At 34.3% G+C, this 16,351-nt stretch overlaps 1 protein-coding gene across 3 annotated transcripts in view; it reads right to left on the reverse strand.

Moving 5' to 3' along the window:
• The window catches only part of LOC149805198 (pleckstrin homology domain-containing family D member 1-like), a 106,771-nt gene that overhangs the window by 64,633 nt on the left and 25,787 nt on the right, over positions 1-16,351 (reverse strand). For all 3 annotated transcript variants that reach the window (XM_089948347.1, XM_089948342.1, XM_089948350.1), the window contains exons 2-3: positions 14,594-14,687; positions 8,359-8,448 (exon numbers count right to left, since the gene is read on the reverse strand). In XM_089948347.1, the coding sequence (XP_089804473.1) occupies positions 8,359-8,448; positions 14,594-14,687 (184 nt within the window). The remainder of the gene's footprint in view (positions 1-8,358; positions 8,449-14,593; positions 14,688-16,351) is intronic.

The following is a 16,351-nucleotide window of genomic DNA, read 5'->3' on the forward strand; positions in this document are numbered from 1 at the left end:
TAAAAATACAACCCCAAATGATACCAAGCTGCAGCTATTTATCTTAATTGGTGTAAAATTGATTGAGCAGAAGATGCAAAGCAAAACTTAAATATGGACTCATGACCTTGACCTTTTTAAACATTACCCCCAATCTGGTAAATAACACACCTTCTAGCAATGACATATACATATATCAGGTTTCATCCATTGATCTAAAATTGCTGTAAAGTTGCAGCTCAGAAAGGAATGGGTGAAGGAAAAAGAATTAAATACTGAACATTGACCTTGAGCATGAAAATAGACCTACTGATACTGTTTGTGACTTACCTTTTAGCACTGATGTATTTAGTAAGTGTACCAAGTTTCATCCATTTATTTATCTCATACAGCTTTTAAATTATAGCTCAAATTAAAGTGGGGATGATGGACAGATGGATGGATATAAGGAAATGTATGTCTCTTATATTTACAAAAAAATGTGGGGGAACAAAGGTCAAAACTTTGACTAAATACTGAGACACATGCCATTTATATCTGTAATACAGAAGCATTCATCCTTCCAGAGAGTTTTATCTGGAATGTATCAAATGTGTAGACTCCAGATGAACCTGTCACTGTTCACAGCAGGTTTTGTATTACACAAAAGAGCTTTAGTGTGTTATGGGCCATGGTATAAAACAGCTTGGTGAAAAATAAAGGTACTTCATATTGAGTATTTGGGCTATATGCTTTGATTTTGCTTTTCAATGTTGAACTTAAAATACCACAATTTCCCCCATGTGAAATTCAGAGTAAATTACCATACTTTTCTGTAAGTATCTGTACATTTGTATTTTCTTAAGTAATGCACATCTGACCCATGATACTCAAAGTTAGGAGAAATTTAATACATCATTTTAATGTCTTATGTTCTATTTTTCCCCCTCTATTTTTAAATACCACTTCCATGAAAAACCTAAGTGTTTTAGCAACACTGAAGACTTTTGTTTTCTCTCCTTCTTTTCCAAGAAAAGTTGTTACATAACTATTTGCCCAAGCATGTGGTGTAAATGAAGCAACTCAAGATAATACCTGTAAATACTCAGGTAAATGAGTCATTTACCTGAAAATGTATAGACCTGTAAATAATAGTGGGCACATCTGATAACAATAACAACTTCTGTTAATGAAAAGTGTACCTGTTATGACCTTCAAATGCGATTTTTTTGGTGACTGATTTCTTATTAAAAAACAGTAGCTATAATGTGGACAACACTAACGCCAAATTTGCTGGATTTCACTCGGAAACTGGAATGAAATAACAGCAATGGTTACCAAATGACAACAGCTAGTTGGTGTCCCTGATTTTAATGACAGCTTAACAAAAGCATACATCACATTTTCAGGCCCTAGCTTTACAACATCATTAAATCACTCCTACATTTAGACAATTTCCCTTTCTTTCAAATTTGAGGGAGTTATTTCCCATATACATTTTCAGTTCTAAAACAGACATTACCCTCTGCAAGTATCAATACCTTACAATTAAATCTACTTTGCACTCCAATCAAAGAATAATTGACTCATTTAAAACCTGGAAAACATACCCACCCCCTTAATGAAACTCATACACATTTATTGCTGAATTTCAAAGAGATGGGATCATGAAATTCCATGCTCTATGACAGTATCACTTCCCTGTTTAAATAACTTTGATGAGGCAAATACAAGGCAATTGGAAAGGATTCATGGCAAAGATGGTATGTTTTTCTTTTATTTCCTCAATCTATGCTTTATTTAACTTCCCCAGTTTACAGGATAGAGAAAGTTGGGTTTAAACCTAACGTAACTGGAAAAGGCTTTGTTCATCCTGAAAAAGCTTTCACCTGCACAATGTTAACATAAATATTTAAGAATAAAATACACAAGATTCATCTATGAAAATAAAACTTACATCAGCATTACAGCATATCAATAAAATGGCACATACATAAAAATTATCAACAGCTTTACATTCTTTTTAATGAAACCTAAAGTTTCTAACTTAAAGGTGTTAAACGTTCAATACGTCTATATGTCATGGATGTACCTGGCAGTATGGTACAAAATGGATAAAGTTTGATTCAGTATGCACAGGCATGACAGTGACCATAACTCAGTCATATTTTGTCAAAAAATAGTGTCAATTAAATATGACCTACCCAGTAGGTCTTCTTGACATAAAACCTTTTGCAAATTTTCTTTTTCAATCCAGCAAGACCTCCCAATGTTACAGAACAGAAATGAAGTATTAACAGACATACATGGAGCCCCCCTTCCTCAAAAGAATAAGTTTAAACATAATCCTTCAAGTTAATAAATTCTATACCAGTGTCACTGAAAATCACTGCTATTGAACTCTTAGTATCATAGGAACTTTGATTGAATGATAATTGAAAATCACTGCTACTGAACTCTTAGTATCCAAGGAACTTTGATTGAATGTTAATTGAAAATCACTGCTACTGAACTCTTAGTATCCTAAGAACTTTGAATGATAATTGAAAATCACTGCTACTGAACTCTTAGTATCCTACGAACTTTGATTGAATGATAATTGAAAATCACTGCAACTGAACTCTTAGTATCCAAGGAACTTTGATTGAATGATAATTAAAAATCACTGCTATTTTGCTCTAACTTAGTATCCTAGAACTTTGACTGAATGATAAATGAAATCACTGCTGTTTAACTCTAAGAAGAAACTATGAATGATAATTGAAAATTACTGCTGTTTATCTCTAAGAAGGAACTTTGATTGATTGATAATGAGTAATACTATTCACAATCAGCTAAAGTGAAATAGCAAGAACCAGGAACTGTTGACACAGATGTGGTATTAATCAGCCAGACCTATCAGCTGTTCCTTAATCACCAGATAAGTAAAACTAGGTCAAGATTTATAGGTATTTTTACTTCCTAGTACACCTTATTACTGGTGAGTGTCAGTATCATAGTTCATCAACTCAGATATCACAGGTGCTAGAACATTCAGCTAATGTTAGGGAGGTTCCTGTGTTTGAGTCCCCATCGACCAGTGCATATTTCTACCTTGTGCAATTTGCTGTCCACCATGGAACCAAGTTTCTAAAAATGACCACTGAATAGTAAGGCTATCTTGTTGATATGCCTAGTGAGTTTATGGTGGACAAAGAGACGAGCCTCTGGTACAGCAATACATTTTTATCCAGTGTGACAAATGTGAATGCAATCTTTAGATTTTTCTCAATAAGTACAGAACTGGCAGGGAAAAAAAAATACTGTACACAGTGCAATGAATGTTTTTTTTTTTATAAGTTGGAATAAATTACTTTACATTTAATTAAGCATGCATACTTCTGATTCATGAGACTCATAATTAAGAGATATTTAATATGACTATAATATGGTTTATTTTCTTTATCACCTATTTTAAAATGGTCTTCACTCAGAAATACTTTATAATAGTACTACTGATAACAATAAATAGTGAATCTCTCTCTCCCCCTCTGTGTGTGTGTATATATATATATATATATATATATATATATATATATATATATATATATATATATATATATATATATATATATATATATGTACACACACACACACATACACTTTTTTCTCCTCTTAACCACTCATCTGCAATAAGCATACATTCATTACCTGTCTGCCCAGGTATTGTGGTGTAAATGACCCCATTTGAGATAATAAGAACTAGGGTAAAGGTATTATCTACTTGAAAATGTATAGACTTGTCAATTATAGTGGACTATCTGATAACAATAACAACCTCTGTTGGAGCTCAGTGCCCATAGCTGTGACCTTTAAATGTGATTTTTCTTGCAGGCTTTTATTCCTTATCTTACAGGTAGCAGCCATAGTGTAAACAATTGCTGAAAGTTTCTGGGATTTTCTCTTGAAACTTGATTGTAATAGCAGTGATGATTACAAAATGATAACAGCTGTTCTGCCCAACTAATATCTAAAACAGTTCAACAAGAAACACTCAAAAGCTGTCCACTATGCTAAATTCATCAAAAAACTTTCATTATTTGAATTCTTGAGTAAACGAACTATTAGCTGCTGATGAAGTTACAATACTGAATAAAGTTATAAAACTGAACTCTTTATCCCCAGCCATTATAGATGGGATAAAAAATTAATGTTGATACAACATAAGGAGACCAAAGTGGGTCTCATGTCACTCATCTTGCTATACATTTGCTGAACATCTAATCTATATGACCTGGAGAAAACAAAACAGTCAGTACAATCACTCAATGGATGAAAAAGTAAGAATTAGAAAAATGGAAAAAGGACAAAGAAAAAGTAAAGCATCAAATGTTGTCTCCTGCCTTTTCAAAGAAAATAAACAGCCATGGCAACAGCGTTATCATCTTTCTAGATGTCTGCTCATCAAACTTATGACTATATAACTTTAAAGCCATTTGTGATAAAGTAAAAAACTTGTTATGTTTATGCATCATCATTAGAAGGTCAAATTGGTATTCTTCAAGATCAATGTCATGGCTCAAAATTTTATGTCTTCTATCACCCTTTCCCTCCTGAACTATAACTTAAATATGTCTGAGATTGAGTGATGAAACTTGGCATGCTTCATAAATCATCTTCAGAAAATGTGTTGAGTACCAGATTGGGGGTCATATGTTTATGGTGAAGGCGAGAACTTAATATTTCATAATTTGTTCACAATCTACCACCCATTCCATAAATTTATCATCAAACGGTGTGACATGTACCAAATTATTTGTCCTATCTTCAAGGTCATGGTTAACACTGAGTATATTATGTTTTTGTCACTCTTTTTGGTATACCTGAAATGAAACTTGGTATAACTATATATCATCAGTAAAAGATGTGCTGGATACTTTATCAGGTGTCCTATCTTTAAGGTCAAGGTCATATGTAAATATTTTCTTTTTCAGTCACATTTACCCTTTTACTAAGTTCCAGAGATACATGGATGAAGACTGTTAGACTTATATCCTGTCACTATCAGGGCTGTTGCATTGCACATTTGGGGTCTTATCCACAAGGCCATGGTCAATATTTTAATTTTCTTGTTTCTGCTTTATATCATAAAGCTTTCTGATTTACAGGGATGAACCATGATACACTTATGATTCTCAGTATGGTGGCATTTCACGTATCATCGTCAAGGTTAAGGTCACTGGTCAATGAGTTTCTTTGGCCCCTTTTCTGCACTGTTTCTATAATGCCCATTCTGAAAAGGCAATGAAACTTGGTTACTTTCTATGTCTGCCCAGTAACTTTACAGCTCTGTCTCTGTGTGTGTGTGTGATTTGGACTTTTAAATGTAGCTTTCACAATTTTTCAGTCATATCACTATGACGTCTGCAGTGCGGCAATTTATAGTAATGTCTAGCACTGGGGCATCATACCGCAGACATATAGCAGACATATAGCATGATGTCCCACCCAGTCACATTATCCTGACACCAGGCTGACCAGTCCTAACACTAAGCTCTTAATGCTGAGCACCAAGTGAGGTAGCTGTTAGTACCAATTTTGTAAGTCTTTGGTATGACTCGGCCAGATATCGAACCCACGACCTCCCACATCCGAGGCAGATGCTCTAACCACTAAGCCACCAGAGTGGTAGCTCTGTCTCTAAGGTCAAAGTTTCATTGTGGTGAATGTCTGTGGCCTCACTATTTTTGTGTGATACATTCTCTTTTCATTTTCAGAAACTTATTTTTAATCTGTATTTTATAGCCAGTACTGTACTGATGTACCATCAAACCCAATACATGCATGTAATATCAAGCTGCTTTATAATTTTTACCAAAAATTCTTACTGCACTCAATATAATGAACCATACTCATCACTATTTTATGTCTTTATTATTCTCACATAATCAGTCTTTGCCACATTATTCTCACATAATCAGGCTTCGCCACATTATTCTCACATAAACAGGCTTTGCCACATAATTCTCACATAATCAGTCTTTGCCACATTATTCTCACATAAACAGGCTTTGCCACATTATTCTCACATAAACAGGCTTTGCCACATTATTCTCACATAAACAGGCTTTGCCACATTATTCTCACATAAACAGGCTTTGCCACATTATTCTCACATAAACAGGCTTTGCCACATTATTCTCACATAAACAGGCTTTGCCACATTATTCTCACATAATCAGTCTTTGCCACATAATTCTCACATAATCAGTCTTTGCCACATAATTCTCACATAAACAGGCTTTGCCACATTATTCTCACATAAACAGGCTTTGCCACATTATTCTCACATAAACAGGCTTTGCCACATTATTCTCACATAAACAGGCTTTGCCACATTATTCTCACATAATCAGTCTTTGCCACATAATTCTCACATAAACAGGCTTTGCCACATTATTCTCACATAAACAGGCTTTGCCACATTATTCTCACATAAACAGGCTTTGCCACATTATTCTCACATAATCAGTCTTTGCCACATAATTCTCACTTAATCAGGCTTTGCCACATTATTCTCATGTAATCAGGTTGATTCCAGCTAGTGGGATATATTTTGGCACATTATTCTCGCGTTACCAAGCTGGTTCCAGCTAGTGGGATATGTTTTGGAACATTATTCTCACATCACCAGGCTGGTTCCAGCTAGTGGGATATGTTTTGGCCCATTATTATCACATAATCAGGTTGATTCCAGCTAGTGGGATATATTTTGGCACATTATTCTCACATTACCAGGCTGGTTCCAGCTAGTGGGATATGTTTTGGAACATTATTCTCACATCACCAGGCTGGTTCCAGCTAGTGGGATATGTTTTGGCCCATTATTATCACATAATCAGGTTGATTCCAGCTAGTGGGATATATTTTGGCACATTATTCTCACATTACCAGGCTGGTTCCAGATAGTGGGATATGTTTTGGCACATTATTATCACATAATCAGTTTGATTCCAGCAAGTGGGAAATGTTTTGGAACTTGAGATCAGAAATAGAGTTTCGTCTGATTCACAACTTTTATTTATACCTTGGTTCCCATGAATCCTATGACAAATCAAATTATGTTTATCATATCCAAAGTCACCAACACATCCAGAGAAACAAATTAATGCTGAAACAATTATTGTGTCACTGTGCAAAATCACATTCAAGGTTAATTGCTTTAGATTTGTTAGAGCTCTCCATTTGGCACTGACACTGACTGGGAGTCCAGGACCCTCAGTCTCTTGAAGTTGGGTCCTGATAGAAAAACTGGGGACTAAGATGAGACATTAGTGTACTGGGGACTAAGATGAGACATAAAATCATTTTGTTCAAGGCAAACTGATAATAGAGAGCAATGATAAATTTTATTGATCGAAACTCTTGCTACCATTCAGTTTCATTAAAATTATATCTTATTCACTTTTATGAATATGATACTATCATTCACAGCGGTCAAAACCTTTATTTTGCTGACCGCTCCAGTTGCCTAAGTGGTTGGAGCATCTGCATTAGATGCGGGAGGTCACGGGTTCAATCCCTGGTTGAGTCATAACAAAGATTAATAAAAATGGTACAACCAGCTGCCTCACTTAGTGCTCAGCATTAAGAGGTTAGTGTTGGGACTGGTTGGCCTGGTGTCAGGATAATGTGACTGGGTGGAACATGATGCTACATGTCTGTGGCATGATGCCCCAGTGCTATACTTCACTATGAACTAAGAACAGCAGTAATATGAATGGAAAATTGTTAAAGCTACATTAAAAATCCAAATCACACACACACATACACACACGCACACACACACACTTATTTGCCTAAAACTGGGCCACTCATAATCACTACTGCATTTATAAATTCAAATCTGACCCATGTATGATGTGTGTGTTTGTAAATGAATGGTGGTCACTCAAAGCATATATCATTCAAATAACGTTTTCTGTTGCAGAGACCTGAGCTGTCAACACGCTAATGAGTGTATATCTCAGTCCAACCATCTGGATCCCACACATGAAGTTAAATAAGAGACTCAGATTGCAGAATTTCAAGAAGTGAAAGCCAAAAGATTTAAAAAATGTTTAAGGTACCAAGGTATTCCATCCAGTAACATTATCCAGACACCAGGAAACCAGTACTAACACTAACCTCTTAATGCTGAGCACCTAGCGAGGCAGCTGTTAGTACCATTTTTTATAAGTCTTTGGTATGACCACTGAGGTTCAAAACCCACAACCTCCTGCATCCAAGGTGGGTGCTCTAACCACTAGGCCATTGGAGTGGTATCCTTTTTGGAGAATTCAAGTATTCCAGCAAATATTTAATTAGCAATCTGTTTATGGTACCCCTTCCCCTATTTTTAAAAAGGTATAACATTTTTACCTCCACCTCCTCTGACTCAACACTGAAAGCAAATGGCTGACCCTGCTCCTTGCAGGCCTGGACTATACATTCTCCCAGTGGCACTGCACTCTAAAATACAGAAAATTTAATACCAGTAGATTTTTAATAAAAATTACTTTGAAACTGGAATTCAAGAGAAACACAGAAGATTTTCTAGGCTGACCATATCTCAACCTTTAAACAAAAATAAATTTCAGTCATTTTTGTGGAATTATGGCAGAGCAGTCAACTTTGAATTAATTTCAAGAACTGTTAACATAACTGACTACAACTTTATTTGCTGCTTTTTAATGTACACTAATATGTTCAGTCCTCTGCAATAACTATTGTTTATACTTCATAATAATTAATACTGAAAACTTCCACTCTGATCATAGCTTAACTGGGAAGGTCTCAAAATATCTCACTCATGTCTTGAAAGGAAGCCACTTGTCCTCGAAATTTCAAAATATTTATCGTCACACTGTTGGATATATACAAGTAATAATTCTTCTTTTGACTAAAGGTTGAAAATAGGATCATATCTGGCTTCTCCTTTGCTCAAATGAAAATTTGTTTGCAGTAGAAGTGAAAAGATATCTATCCTATTAATAATAAGAGAAATCAACTGCAGAAAATGATGTAATCTAATGAACTGTATTAAAGAAAGATGCACTCTTTCAACATTTTATATCCCACGGCAAACATCTTTACTATGTTTGATGACAATCCATGGCAATAGTATGTAGTACTGATCCAAAAACATTGAACAATGACAATGCAGTATCAACAATTCTACCTATGATACTGACCTTTTGACCTCCATGGCTTTCAAATCACAGAATAATCTTGCCCCTCCCCCCAATATGTGGGCAAAGTATAATGAGGATGAAGATGATCCACGGGTGATATTATCTACAGATGACACATCTCAGTCCTCCAGCACTAACCCCACCCATGGGCTCCACTTACATAAAGACTCCTACATAAAGTATATGGTCCAGCATCCTCATTCTTTTATACCACATGTAAGCACCCTATGAACGATGCAGCACTTGCAGTTTATATACTACTTATGCCACACTTGTTTCCAAGGTAAAGTAAGAACAGGATGATGAACATAAACATGGTTTTTATTTTTGGCAATCTTAATGGCACTCTTAACATAATATTGACCAGATCATGCCTAGAAAATGGGATCTAAATGCCTTTCCCAGGGGTACATTGAGACAGCCAACACAAGATGGCCTGTTCAGGTAATGAACCTGTTACCCACTGAATATGAGATCAGTGCTCTACCAACTGAGTTACCACAGCTCCTGAACATGAAAAAAAAAAATGTTACAAATATTGAAGATGAAGAATTGTGAATAGCAAAAGGCATATCTACATCACTAGTCTATTGAAGATATTCTCTTTTCCTAAGTTAATACCAGATATATATCATTGGGTACCCCCCAAAAATGTTATATTTTAACGAGTGTGGCCAAAATCAATGTCATATCAGCATCATTTAAAGTAGGGACTGATAAGATATTATAATAAATCTTCTGGTCAAAACGTCATATTGAAATGACTTTCCATTTTGGATGAGTAACAACAAGATTTTCAAGATGGCTACCATGGTAGCCATAATGGACATCAGATGCACACCATTTCCATTCAGGACAAACTAGACCTCATAAGAAATCTTCTAGTGAAAGCACAATGTTCATATGATCATCCATCTAGGAAAAGTATCAAAAATAGGATTTTCCAGATGGCCATTCTGGTACACAGATTGGAGTTCAGATTGGTACCATTTCCATTTCCAAGCAACCAGACATCACAAGAAGTCTTTTAATGAAGACTCCATGCAGATATAATCATTCATTCAGGAGTGGTGATAACAAGATCTTCAAGATAACCACTGATGAGGGCATATTTGATTTCTGCACAGCACCATTTCATTTGGATCAACTAGACCATGGGGTGAAAGTGTGTGTAAAGTTTCTTGGCAATCCGCCAAGCAGTTGACGAGGAGTAACAATAATAACCTTGTACTAAATAACAAAGATGGATGACGGACCAACAAAATCCAATAAGTTCTTCTGGTCTATGACCAGTAGAGTTACCAACAAAAAAAAATGTAATTTTTTTTTAAAAACAGGGTCAATGGGATCCAAGGCTTGTCTGTGTTATAGCCTCACAGCATTATACAGTACTTAAGGACTCACAGTACTAATTCAGTTCCCATACTAACCAATGCAAACACCATGATATTAAAAATTCAATAACATTTCTGAATGCTCATGATCAAACCTATATTTATCAGTATAGATGAAACCTGGATGTCAGCTTCAGTGTTGAGAAAAGGATATGAGCCATGGCATTTTCTGGACCTGCATGTGTTTGAAACATGTGCTTTCAATTCTGTACCAAAGAGGTGGGTGCTAATTTTAGTAATGAGCGTTCCTAACTCAAGACTGTTAAAAGACTGAAATTCCATCAATACAACAATGTCTATTTTTTTCACTTACAGCTAGGATAAGCTCTCAAAAGATTCTCTTTCCTGCAAAATAACTTTCATTATCAGCCAATCCTGGCCACCCAAACCCATATATACTCTATTTTATGTTCACCTATTTCCAGATTGGTTCCCATTTTTTCATACAATTAATACTGTGTGTCCTTAAGAGCTTCAGAATGAGTGACCTCTGTAGGTTCAAGATTTGGAGTCATTCCTTGGAATGTGTCTAGAGGGTGGGATTGTAAATAAAGGATAGGAATTACTATCAAATTTTTTTAAACTGTTACTGTATTAAAAATGCCACTGAGCTCTGATAACAACATATTCAACTAGAAATGTGCCCATATTCACACATGCCCTGCCAATATAATTTAACTGAAGGGGAAAGTTTAATGTCAAATGGGGACAATAACTCCTTTATATTTTGTCAGAAAATGTCAAAAATGGGATTTGATCGAGGTCTTTTTTATTGTAAAGCCTTTATACCAAAATCTGGTTGTAATTAATACTGTGCAACAGTGATGCTTTTATGTGACATGATGTGACTTGATGGATGAATATAGGTAACATTCTAAGCATCCTCCACTTATATGAAAACAGCAACAAAAAAAGCAATGTTTAGCTTCAATTTCTTCTACACTGACCCCTGACATATATAACTAGTAAAATCTGTTTTCAAAAGTGCCCTTTTGTGAATGGATGAGTTACTCAGAAACAGCAAACCTTAAAAGACCTCCTCAGTGAGGCAGTCTATATTTTTCTGCAAGCTATATCAATTTTAAGTAAGGTGTAGTGAAAAATCACTTACTATTATTGTCAAACTGAAAAAACTTCAGAACTTTGCTCAAGTAAAAGGTTTATATAGTACACAAAGACCTTAATGACCTCAAGATCAGTTCAACAAACTGCAGTTCCAAACCCCTTGTTTGTCAAAGTCTTCATGCTAAATCTCTCAAGCTGACATAATCCTTGCTATTTTTTTAAAAATCCTATGTGGTGGCTGTAATCAAAGCTCCTGTCATAAATAAAAATCAGATTGACACATGATTTATCAGAACATCTGTATCATGGCATGTACTGTATCAGAACTTCTGTATCATGGTATGTGCTGTATCATAACTTCTATATCATGGCATGTACTGTATCAGAACATCTGTATCATGGCATGTACTGTATCAGAACATCTGTATCATGGTATGTGCTGTATCATAACTTCTATATCATGGCATGTACTGTATCATAACTTCTATATCATGGCATGTACTGTATCAGAACTTCTTTATCATGGTATGTACTGTGTCAGAACTTCTGTATAATTGTATGAACTGTATCAGAACTTCTTTATCATGGTATGAACTGTATCAGAACTTCTTATTCATGGTATGTGCTGTATCAGAACATCTGTATCATGGCATGACTGTATCAGAACTTCTGTATAATTGTATGTACTGTATCAGAACTTCTTTATCATGGTATGTGCTGTATTGTGAACATCTGTATCATGGCATGTACTGTATCAGAACATCTGTATCATGGCATGTACTGTATCAGAACATCTGTATCATTGTACTGTATCAGAACTTCTTTATCATATATGTGCTGTATCAGAACATTTGTATCATGGCATGTACTGTATTAGAACTTCTGTATAATTGTATGTACTGTATCAGAACTTCTTTATCATGGTATGTGCTCTATCAGAACCTCTGTATCATGGCATGTACTGTATCAGAATTTATCATGGTATGTACTGTATCAGAACATCTGTATCATGGCATTTACTGTATCAGAACATCTGTATCATTATATTACTTCATCAGAACATCTGTATCATGGCATATTCTGCATCTGGACCTTTGTAAGTATCATATCATGTACAGTAAGAGAATCATCCTAAATATCATGATACATACTGTAACAGAATTATATATATATATATATATATATATATATATATATATATATATATATATATATATATATATATAGTATCAGAACCTTTGTGAGTATCATGCTATTATGTGCTGCATCAGAATTTCAGCATCACTGCATTTACTGTATCAAATTTTGTCTAAGAACTTATTTTAAGTATCATGATATTATGTACGATAGGAAGATCACATAGCATCAGAATTTATGCTGTATCTGAATCTCTTAAATATAACTTTTAGCACCAGAATAGTATATATTTTATCAGAACCAGTCTAAGTATTAAGATATTATGTGCTATATCAGAACTTCTGTATCATGGTATGTACTGTACTCGTCAGGATCTTTGAACCATGATGTGTGCTTATCAAAATCAATGTATCAAGATTTTGCACTCAGAACTACTGTATCATGAATGTACTGTATCAGAACTACTGTATGTATCATGATTTGTAATGTATCAGAATCACTAAGTATTATAATTTGTACTGTATCAGAACTTTAAGTAAGATGATATTATAAACTGTATCATAATATCTACTGCATCAAAATCACTGTATCACAATATGCACTATATTAGAATCACAGTATCATAGTATGTACTGTATCAGAATCACTGTACCATAATATGTACTGTATCAGAATCACTGTATCATAATATGTACTGTATCAGAATCATTGTATCATTATATGAACAATATTAGAATCATTGTATCATAATATGTACAATTTCAGAATCACTGTATCATAATATGTACTGTATCAAAATCATTGTATCACAATATGCACTATATTAGAATCACAGTATCATAATATGTACTGTATCAGAATCACTGTATCATAATATGTACTGTATCAGAATCATTGTATCATAATATATACAATATCAGAATCATTGTATCATAATATGTACAATATCAGAATCACTGTATCATAATATGTACTGTATCATAATCACTGTATCATAATATGTACTGTATCAGAATCATTGTATCATAACATGTACAATATCAGAATCACTGTATCATAATATGTACAATATCAGAATCACTGTACCATAATATATACTGTATCAAAATCACTGTATCATAATATGTACAGTATCATAATCACTGTATCATAATATGTTCAGTATCAGAATCACTGTATCATAATATGTACAATATCAGAATCACTGTATCATGATATATGTTATGTACTGTATCAGAATCACTAAGTATGATGACATGTACTGTGTCAGAACTAGAGTACCATCACATATATTTATTCTATTGTCATACCAGTCAATATATGCAGTGCTAAATTCATCTTTTTGTGTTCTACAGGTGTGACCATACATCTGAAGTTTACATCACTGGTGCCAAGTTTCATTCATTTGTACATGGACCCTGCAGGTATACTGCACTAAAGGCAACGCATAGAGTCAAGAATCATGACCTGTGTACTAAATTACCTGGGAAGTTAAACTTGTAATTTGAAAACTAGCACTCATGTTGTTGTTGTTGTTGAAGGGTTTAACGCCATTTTTCAGCATATGATAGGCTATACATGGCGGCCAGTATTAATGGTGGAGGAAGAACCCGGGCAACCCCCCCAGAAAGAACCACTGACCAGCACTCATGTACCTGCATTTATTAAGACCTATTTCTTAAAGAAGGAAATTAAAAATATTTCTGTCATTTACTTCACTGTTTTCTTTGGTTCCTTTTTAAGGAATGTACAAAGCTTTTTCAATTAATTCTTCTCAAATATGTTTTTACTTCTATCCACATTATTTCAAAATAAAGTTGATATTACCTTGGGATGTGTATTGAAAAATCTTCTTTTTCCAATATCCTTTTTCTCTGTTTCAGCATAGTAGAACAACCAGCCATCTTTAATAATGAAATATCTGGATAAAGAAATAATGCATAAAACATGAACTGGACAAGAACATAAGAAATATCAAAATATTTCTGCAGCAACACAAATTTCACAGATATCTCTATCAATCCACTATTATATGTATTTGCATTTTGGAGTCCTTATCCTTTCAGCTTATTCTGTCTACAATTAAAACTGCAAATTAAATTACTTTTGAAGTGAAATTAAACTCAAAATCAATCATCACCATGTTATAAGTGGGGGGGTAGTACTTTTATTTGTTTTTAAACTGAGGGATCACATCTGAAAAAATTAAGAAAACAAAAGTAATTCATAATTTTATGTTTTTAAGTGCCTTTTCAATTTTTTTAATCACAAAATTTGCTTGCCACAACAAATAAAACATTTGTATCCCAAAGCTTATCTGCTACATATTGAATTTCCCGATTTGGACCCCTCTGTAAGAAAATTAATTCAACATCCATTTAGGCAGGGAAAACAGAGCTCTAGGGATCACAGTTAAACACTGCATGAAAACAATAACTTCTTGTTTAGCACAACATGAATTCAAACCAATAACTTTGTATTTGTACTGATTTCAATTTTCACAAGTAACATCAGGTGTAACTATGGCCCTCTGTAAGTATTTTTTTTGGACACGAATGGTGCTTTGTTACTTAGCTCTACCATGGTTAAGATTTTGTTTCCAACAAAAGTCTGGTCCATGAAGAAGACATCATCAGTAATGTCTGGCTGATCCATGTATGAGTATCATATAACACCAGTCAAGAAAATCTGTACTCTACAGATAAAATGTAGATAAAAAGAACTGCAGTGAAGTCCGGTGCATACATGCTTAAATGTATTAGAAAACTACTAGAATAAAACAAGTCCCATTTACAGTATATATCCATCTATGAATCCTATTTAACTGCAAATAACAAAGACAATTATAAATCTTGAAATCTAAATGCAAATAGTATATCAGGGTGTATGCTGTTTGTTCTACTGATTAATGGATTCAAACCCTGGCTGAGTCATACCAAAGACTTATAACATTTTACTAGCAGCTGCATTGCTTGGCCTTCAGCATTAAGTAATTAGTGTTAGAACTGTCAGAATAAAATGACTGGATTGGACATGATGCTATAGTCTGCAGCATGATGCCCCAGTGCTAGACATCACTATAAACTGCAGATATCGTGATATGACTGAATAATTGTTAAAGCTACATTAAAATTCCAAATCACACACACACACCTACCTTGGCCTTCAGAGCTAGTAACTTTCAACCTTAATTAATCCTGATCAATTTAACTCATCTTACAAAGTACATAATACTTAACAATCCAAGCACTTGTTCAGTCAGATGGGCATCCTGAAAAAGCAACCTGTCCTTTCACACCAACCACCCATAATGAGTGGACAATTAGAATTTTTGAGCCCAGTGATAACACTTATTGTAATGAATTATGAATATACCGTGTATTCAAACACAGAAGCAATATCTTAGTATATTTCCTATCGTTTATAGTATGTAAGCCCCACTGAAAAAATAAATACATAGAATCCCTATTTTTATTAAAAAAATTATATAAATCTTCAAAAAATCAAACTGCAGTTTTTAAAACAGTATATGGGGAAACAGGCACCCTTTAAATAAAACTTCTTGTCAGCTAACATACCATTTTG

This window comes from Sinohyriopsis cumingii, chromosome 2, assembly GCF_028554795.1.
Source record: "Sinohyriopsis cumingii isolate HCF-2022 chromosome 2, ASM2855479v2, whole genome shotgun sequence".
Classification (NCBI taxonomy): Eukaryota; Metazoa; Mollusca; class Bivalvia; order Unionida; family Unionidae; genus Sinohyriopsis; species Sinohyriopsis cumingii.